Below are 8703 nucleotides of genomic sequence, written 5' to 3'. Positions count from 1 at the left end.
TGCTGCAGAACCTCATACTACACCTCAGCTGCTGCAGTACCTCATACTATACCTCAGCTGCAGAACCTCATTGTACACCTCAGCTGCTGCAGAACCTCATCATACACCTCAGCTGCTGCAGAACCTCATACTAAACCTCAGCTGCTGCAGAACCTCATCATACACCTCAGCTGCTGCAGAATCTCATACTACACCTCAGCTGCTGCAGAACCTCATCATACACCTCAGCTGCTGCAGAACCTCATCATACACCTCAGCTGCTGCAGAACCTCATCATACACCTCAGCTGCTGCAGAATCTCATACTACACCTCAGCTGCTGCAGAATCTCATACTACACCTCAGCTGCTGCAGAACCTCATCATACCCCACAGCTGCTGCAGAACCTCATACTAAACCTCAGCTGCTGCAGAACCTCATACTACACCTCAGCTGCTGCAGAATCTCATCCTACAACTCAGCTGCTGCAGAATCTCATACTACACCTCAGCTGCTGCAGAACCTCATCATACACCTCAGCTGCTGCAGAACCTCATCCTACACCTCAGCTGCTGCAGAGCCTCATCATACACCTCAGCTGCTGCAGAGCCTCATCATACACCTCAGCTGCTGCAGAACCTCATACTACACCTAAGCTGCTGCAGAACCTCATACTACACCTAAGCTGCTGCAGAACCTCATACTACACCTCAGCTGCTGCAGAACCTCATACTACACCTCAGCTGCTGCAGAACCTCATACTACACCTCAGCTGCTGCAGAACCTCATACTACACCTCAGCTGCTGCAGATTTTATGTTGATTTTCGATAACAAATCTTCTTGGACAATTTGATCATTTATTTATAGTTATTGTTTTACAGAGACGTATAATACAGATGTGTAACCGAGTTATTTACAGACATCTCCTCCATGAAGCCTTTACTCTCATCATGAAGATCCATCCTACCCCCTTCAAGCTTTTACACCTTCTATTAGATACCTACGACCTATGAAGCATCTATCCCCCCCATGAAGCATCTATCTTCCCCCCATGAAGCATCTATCTTCCCCCCATGAAGCATGTATCTTCCCCCCATGAAGCATCTATCTCCCCTATGAAGCATCTATCCCCCCCATGAAGCATCTATCTTCCCCCCATGAAGCATGTATCTTCCCCCCATGAAGCATCTATCTCCCCTATGAAGCATCTATCTCCCCTATGAAGCATCTATCTCCCCCCCATGAGTCATCTATCTCCCCCCCATGAGTCATCTATCTCCCCACCCCATGAAGCATATATCCCCCCCATGAAGCATCTATCTTCCCCCCATGAAGCATCTATCTCCCCTATGAAGCATCTATCTCCCCCCCATGAGTCATCTATCTCCCCACCCCATGAAGCATATATCCCCCCCATGAAGCATCTATCTTCCCCCCATGAAGCATATATCCCCCCCATGAAGCATCTATCTTCCCCCCATGAAGCATCTATCTCCCCACCCCATGAAGCATATATCCCCCCCATGAAGCATCTATCTTCCCCCCATGAAGCATATATCCCCCCCATGAAGCATCTATCTCCCCCCATGAGGCATCTCTCTCCCCCCCCCCCCCATGAGTCATCTACAGTACCTCCCTCCATTTATACAAAAAAAGGGACCAAATATAATAACAAAAGATCTTTATTCATCAATAACACAACTCAAAATCAAGAATATTAAAAATGACATAACATGATGTTTTATGGCATTCCAGATGAACTAACACGGTGAGGTAGGTAACATAGGCGAAAACAGGCAACTGCTCCGAAAGTGCTCAGTGCAGTGTAAACATAGGTTATACACAGGGGGATGGGATAAGAACCAAGTCCAAGCTTCCCACAATAGGGACTATCCACCTGACTTCCACCCAAGAGAACCATAAATCCTGTAAGCCAGTAACCAAGTCACCACTCACCCATGTCAGCGTCTCCCCAACGTACGTTTCACATTTCGCACTTCCTCAGGGGACGCCCTATTGTGGGAAGCTTGGACTTGGTTCTTATCCCATCCCCCTCATCCGGAGCAGTTGCCTGTTTTAGCCTATGTTATCTACCTCACCGTGTTAGTTCATCTAGAATGCCATAAAACATCATGTTATGTAATTTTTAATATTCTTGATTTTGAGTTGTGTTATTGATGAATAAAGATCTTTTGTTATTATATTTGGTCCCTTTTTTTGTATAAAAGATGTTATTATGGACTAAAGTTTGACTGAGTGGACATATAGTCAGTATTATACTGAGGAAGGGTTGTGCATGTCCAGTGGAATTTAAGTGTATAAGCACCTCCCCCCATGATGCATCTACCCTCCCCCCTCCTCCATAAGGCATCCTCCCTGACCCCCCCCCCAACATGAAGCATCTATCCTCCCCCCATGATGCATCTACCCCCCTCCTCCATAAGCCATCCTCCGCCCCCCCCCCCCCCCCCCCCAACATGAGGCATCTATCCTCCTCCACATCAGTTTTTCATTTCTCTCTCATGGAAGTATCTGGTCAGGAACTTCTTGCGCTCGGCCCGCTCTCTCCGGGGATTGCGCTCCTCAGACATTCGGAAGTTGACGTTTAATAGGACTTTATGGATCAGGTTGAGAAACTGCAGATGTCTCCCCAGGGTCTTTAGGTTGTCTTCAGAAGTGTAATTCTCCACAGAGAAGATTTCCTCGGCCCCCATCCCCTCAAACAAGTCCCGAAATTTGGAGAAGGGTCCGCTGGTCTTGTGGGTGAGCACGATAATGGGGAAGATCCCTGTTAGATGGAGAAGTAACATTCACAATGAGAGATCTATGAGAGAGGTCAATACATAATGCCACCATCCATGACCGAAAAGGAGCCAAAGAGAAGAAGAAGTGCTGCCCCCTGTAGGCTAGAAGAACAGCTGGGGACCATGTGACTATCTGACTCTCACTAGTGGGGAACTTGTGACTATCTGCCTCCGTCTACTGAGGCCCATGTGACTCTCTGTCTCCCTCTACTGGGGCCTATATGTCTATATGCCTCCCTCTTCTGAGGCCCATATGTCTATCTGCCCCCCTCTAATGGGGCCCATGTATCTATCTACCTCCCTCTACTGGGGCCCATATGTCTATCTGCCCCCCTCTACTGAGGCCCATATGTCTATCTGCCTCCCTCTACTGAGGGGCATGTGTCTATCTGCCTCCCTCTTCTGAGGCCCATGTGTCTATCTGCCTCCCTCTAATGGGGCCCATGTATCTATCTGCCTCCCTCTAATGGGGCCCATGTATCTATCTGCCTCCCTCTAATGGGGCCCATGTGACCATCTGCCTCCCTCTACTGGGGCCCATGTGACCACCTGCCTCCCTCTACTGGGGCCCATGTGTCTATCTGCCCCCCTCTACTGAGGCCCATGTATCTATCTGCCCCCCTCTACTGAGGCCCATGTATCTATCTGCTTCCCTCTAATGGGGCCCATGTGTCTATCTGCCTCCCTCTACTGGAGCCCACATGCATATTCTGCCTCCATCTACTGGGGTCCCATATGTACCATCTGCCTCCATTGACTAGGGGCCCATATGTACCTTCTTCCTCCATCGACTAGGGGCCCATATGTACCTTCTGCCTCCTACTTGGGACTCACATGCACCTTCGGCCTCTCTCTACTAGGGGCCCATATATACCTTCGGCCTCTCTCTACTAGGGGCCCATATGTACCATCTGCCTCCTTCTTCTGGGATCCCATATGTACCATCTGCCTCATTCTTCTGGGGTCCCATATGTACCTTCGGCCTCCATCGACTAGGGGACCATATGTACCTTCTGCCTCCATCGACTAGGGGCCCATATGTACCTTCTGCCTCCTTCTACTTGGGACTCACATGCACCTTCGGCCTCTCTCTACTAGGGGCCCGTATGTACCTTCTGCCTCCTTCTTCTGGGGTCCCATATGTAGCATCTGCCTCCTTCTTCTGGGGTCCCATATGTAGCATCTGCCTCCTTCTTCTGGGGTCCCATATGTACCATCTGCCTCCTTCTTCTGGGGTCCCATATGTACCATCTGCCTCCTCCTTCTGGGGTCCCATATGTACCATCTGCCTCCTTCTTCTAGGGTCCCATATGTACCATCTGCCTCCTCCTTCTGGGGTCCCATATGTACCATCTGCCTCCTTCTTCTGGGGTCCCATATGTACCATCTGCCTCCTCCTTCTGGGGTCCCATATGTACCATCTGCCTCCTTCTTCTAGGGTCCCATATGTACCATCTGCCTCCTCCTTCTGGGGTCCCATATGCCCATATGTACCATCTGCCTCCTTCTTCTGGGGTCCCATATGTACCATCTGCCTCCTTCTTCTGGGGTCCCATATGTACCATCTGCCTCCTTCTTCTGGGGTCCCATATGTAGCATCTGACTAACTCTACTAGGGGAAGGAGGTGATGTCCCCTCATGACCAGGAACCATAACTCTACAGATGATCAGTAATGAACAAGTTTACTAGACTCCATAGTGATAAGAAGGACCGTTATCCGAGTTACGTATCCTTCCCCCTTCCATAGTCTATGACACCACGAGCTCATCTCTATCTCTCAGACCATGGACAAGTAATAGTCATGTATATGCGCCCCCATAAGATGTCCAGTAAGATGTCCAGGTGCCGCATTTACCTGTGAGGTCTCGACAGGATTTAAGGAACGTCTTGATTTCCTCGACCTCATTGGCTGCAATTTCTCTTTTCACGCTGTAAAGAAAAAGTCATATTACGGCGCGGTCTCCACACAGGGCATCGTCTTCCTCTATTTGTCGGGGGAGGCCAAAAGCCTGATCGGGGGTTAGGACCACTATTTCCGGATGTTGCCTGCTCACACAACCTTTGTCTGATGACTTCTTGGACGTGGTCGATGCCCCTACCATTACTGACCATGTGTCCCCCTCATCTGGTAGATACATCGATTATCGGGAACTACTGACGAGGTACGAGGGATAGGAACGAGAACATTACATGTCATCCATTGTGCTGGATCTCCATGATTGTAGTGATCACTAAATAAGGTCCCATATCTAGTAACACTGTTACCACTGTGGCCATGTAGGTGACCCCGTGTAGATGATCATGTCCCCACAAAGTCCCCACTTACTCTCTCACCTGTAAACGAATACTGGAACAATAATATCGCTGAAGTTCGGCTCAATTTCAGAGTCTTCCAAGCGATTCACCACGTCACCAAACTCCTTTGTCCATTCAACCCTCTCATTCAATGGGATAAAATTCCCTGGAGCAAAACAAGAGTATATATATATATATATATATATATATATATATATATATATATATATATGTGTGTGTGTGTGTGTGTGTGTGTATAAACGTTAAAACTTAAAAACTTAACATTTACCCCAACATTATGCCCAGTGACATTTCACCTCAACATAAAACTACACCCAGTGACCTCTCACCCCACGTTTCACTCCACACCAGCCCCGTCAGTCTCCACCCAGTGACCTCTTACCCCACATAACAATCTGCACCAGCCTTGGCGGTCTCCACCCAGTGACCTCTCACCCCACATAACACTCTGCACCAGCTTCGGAAGTCTCCACCCAGTGACCTCTCACCCAAACATAACACTCCACACCAGCCCCCACACAACATAACACTCTGCACCAGCCCCCCCAGATTCTGCCCAGTGACCTCTCACCCCAACATAACACCCTGCACCAGCCCCCCCAGCCTCCGCCCAGTGACCTCTCACCCCAACATAACACTCTGCACCAGCCTCGGTAGTCTCCACCCAGTGACCTCTCAGCCCACATAACACCCTGCACCAGCCCCGGCAGCCTCCGCCCAGTGACCTCTCACCCCACATAACACTCTGCACCAGCCTCGGTAGTCTCCATCCAGTGACCTTTCACCCCACATAACACTCCACACCAGCCCCTGCAGCTTCCGCCCAATGACCTCTCACCCCACATAATACTCTGCACCAGCCCAAGCAGCTTCCACCCAGTGACCTCTCACCCCACATAATACTCTGCACCAGCCCAAGCAGCTTCCACCCAGTGACCTCTCACCCCACATAATACTCTGCACCAGCCCAAGCAGCTTCCACCCAGTGACCTCTCACCCCACATAATACTCTGCACCAGCCCAAGCAGCTTCCACCCAGTGACCTCTCACCCCACATAATACTCTGCACCAGCCCAAGCAGCTTCCACCCAGTGACCTCTCACCCCCGATGACTTCCTCAATTGGTTTATTGTTCTTATTTTGAAAGACCCTGTAAATAAAAAAAACCATCCCTTTGGGGTTGAAATCAAATGGTACACAGTCAAAACAATGATAATTTTTCTACTACAACCTTCTCTGTTACAACAAATAAACCAGAAAACAATGGGTTATGGGTGGGGGAACCTGACAGGTCTGAGACAGGTCTACTTCAATCTGTCCTTTCTGGATATTGGGATGACCCAACTTCTTTCTACCTGTTCTGGATATTGGAGTGACCCACCTTCTCTTACCCATTCTGGATATTGGAGTGACCCACCTTCTCTTACCCATTCTGGATATTGGAGTGACACACCTTCTTTTACCCATTCTGGATATTGGTGTGACCCACCTTCTTTTACCCATTCTGGATATTGGAGTGACACACCTTCTTTCTACCCATTCTGGATATTGGGATGACCCGTCTTCTTTTACCTATTTGGGATATTTGTGTGACCCACCTTCTTTTACCCATTCTGGATATTGGTGTGACCCACCTTCTTTCTACCCATTCTGGATATTGGGATGATCCACCTTCTTTTACCCATTCTGGATATTGGGATGACCCATCTTCCCTCTACCCATTCTGGATATTGGGATGACCGACCTTCTTTCTACCCATTCTGGATATTGGGATGACCCATCTTCCCTCTACCCATTCTGGATATTGGGATGACCCATCTTCCCTCTACCCATTCTGGATATTGGGATGACCCATCTTCCCTCTACCCATTCTGGATATTGGGATGACCGACCTTCTTTCTACCCATTCTGGATATTGGGATGACCGACCTTCTTTCTACCCATTCTGGATATTGGGATGACCGACCTTCTTTCTACCCATTCTGGATATTGGGATGACCCACCTTCCCTCAAACCATTGTGGACATTGGGATGACCCACCTTCTTTCACGTTGTTGCCCCTTGTTTCTGTAGATATAATTACCCAACACAAAGTGACTATAGTATTTCTTACCCAGTTGAGTATAAAACTCCCCGGTCTCGAAGGTGTTGAGTGTGGCACATCCTCGGTTGTCCACCATGGTGATTGTCCCGGTGAGTGGGTAGGCTTTCCTGGTAACGGTGAGACCCCCATCCGCTGATGCAGCTTCAGCGTGGGCCGTGAACTCCTTATCATGGAGGGCGTATTTACACGAGTTGATCAAGGAGGATTTTCCGTGTCCCAGGAAGCCGAGGAGCTGGATGAGGACCTGGGTGTAGCCTTGGTTTCCCAGGGCGCAGTTATTGAGGGTATATGAGAGTATATATTCCTTCAGCTGCCCGATATCCATCTCTGCCTTCTTTAAGATGAGGAAGATCACAATGGAATCAGAGTTATAACTGAAGTGAAAGTGAAATGGATTCCTGTAAATGAGGGGGGAGGAGGGGGGCGATGAGGAGGAAGATTTTTATATGGTGAGAGGTGACGGAATACTGTAAAAATAATCACTTCACCCAGTGCTGGACTTCTCCCTCCGGCTGTATGAGTTTGCTGTCACCTGTCTTCTCAGATCCTGTTCTTCAGGATTGTGATATCGTACCATTACCGACTTTCCTTACATCTCATGGTCAATATGGTGAATCTCAAAATTCTTAGAACTTGGAGCTGCTCTTGTCTCCTCTATCTACTGGTGTCACATGATGCTGCAATGCTGTACAGATCACTTTACAGCAGCTCCTCTTATCACCACAGACACAAAAGGAAGTCTCAGCTTAGTTTTAACCCCAGTGTGGAGAATGAAAACCCCTTTAACCCTTTAAGGACCGAACCAGTTTTCTTTTTTGCCCTTTAGTTTTTTCCTCCTTGTGTTTAAAACGCCTTAGCACTTGTATTTTTTCGTCTATGGATGCACACAAGCCCTTATTTTTTTACGCCACTAATTGCAATGACAGACTTTATTTATTCATATACGCTGTTTGCCCTATGGTAAAACTGATTTGTTATCTATGTTCCTCAGGTCAGTATGATTACAACGATATGTAACTTGTATAACTCTTTATAGCGCTTTTATCCTTTGGTCTATGGGGCTGTGTGAGGTGTCATTTTTTGTGCCATGATGTGTTCTTTCTAATGGTACCTTGATTGCGCATATGCGACTTTTTGATCACTTTTTATTACAATTTTTCTGGATTTGATGCGACCAAAAATGCGCAATTTTGCGGGTTCTTGCTCTTACGCCTTAAGAGTGGGCCCCCCCTTACCTTTCGGCACATTGTATAATATACTGAATTTGCCCCCACACTGTATCAAGAGCCCCAATACATACAGTAGTTCGCGTGATTATGCATGCGGCGATACCAAATATGTTGATTTATTTATTTTTATTTATAAAATGGGAAATTTTATTACTAAAAACACTTAAAAAAATAATAATTATACATTAATTAGAAGTCCCCCTGGGGGACTTTTACTAAAACTGCACTAATCTATCATATAGATCAGTGTAGAATACATTATACAGCACC

General features: G+C 47.7%; 1 protein-coding gene across 1 annotated transcript; it reads right to left on the bottom strand.

Annotated features, from left to right (window-relative positions):
• Positions 1 to 2479: 2479 nt before the first annotated feature.
• LOC138800591 (uncharacterized) lies at positions 2480 to 7566 on the bottom strand. The gene is made up of 4 exons (XM_069982376.1): positions 7214 to 7566; positions 5119 to 5245; positions 4640 to 4713; positions 2480 to 2767 (listed from the first exon to the last, which is right to left on the bottom strand). The coding sequence occupies exons 1-4, from the start codon at positions 7527 to 7529 to the stop codon at positions 2481 to 2483; spliced, it is 804 nt and encodes a 267-aa protein (XP_069838477.1). The 5' UTR covers positions 7530 to 7566; the 3' UTR covers position 2480.
• Positions 7567 to 8703: the final 1137 nt, after the last annotated feature.

The sequence above is a fragment of the Dendropsophus ebraccatus genome, chromosome 9 (genome assembly GCF_027789765.1).
Source record: "Dendropsophus ebraccatus isolate aDenEbr1 chromosome 9, aDenEbr1.pat, whole genome shotgun sequence".
Classification (NCBI taxonomy): domain Eukaryota; kingdom Metazoa; phylum Chordata; class Amphibia; order Anura; family Hylidae; genus Dendropsophus; species Dendropsophus ebraccatus.
Note: the sequence above shows the minus strand (reverse complement) of the source record. Positions and strands in the feature narration are given on the sequence as shown.

Coding starts and splice junctions, on each gene's coding strand:
- LOC138800591 (XM_069982376.1), bottom strand. CDS start 7,529: ATGGATATCGGGCAGCTGAAGGAATATATACTCTCATATACCCTCAAT. Junction 5,246..7,213: donor GGAGTTTTATACTCAACTGG/GTAAGAAATACT, acceptor GTTTTGCTCCAG/GGAATTTTATCCCATTGAAT. Junction 4,714..5,118: donor GTTCCAGTATTCGTTTACAG/GTGAGAGAGTAA, acceptor TTTTCTTTACAG/CGTGAAAAGAGAAATTGCAG.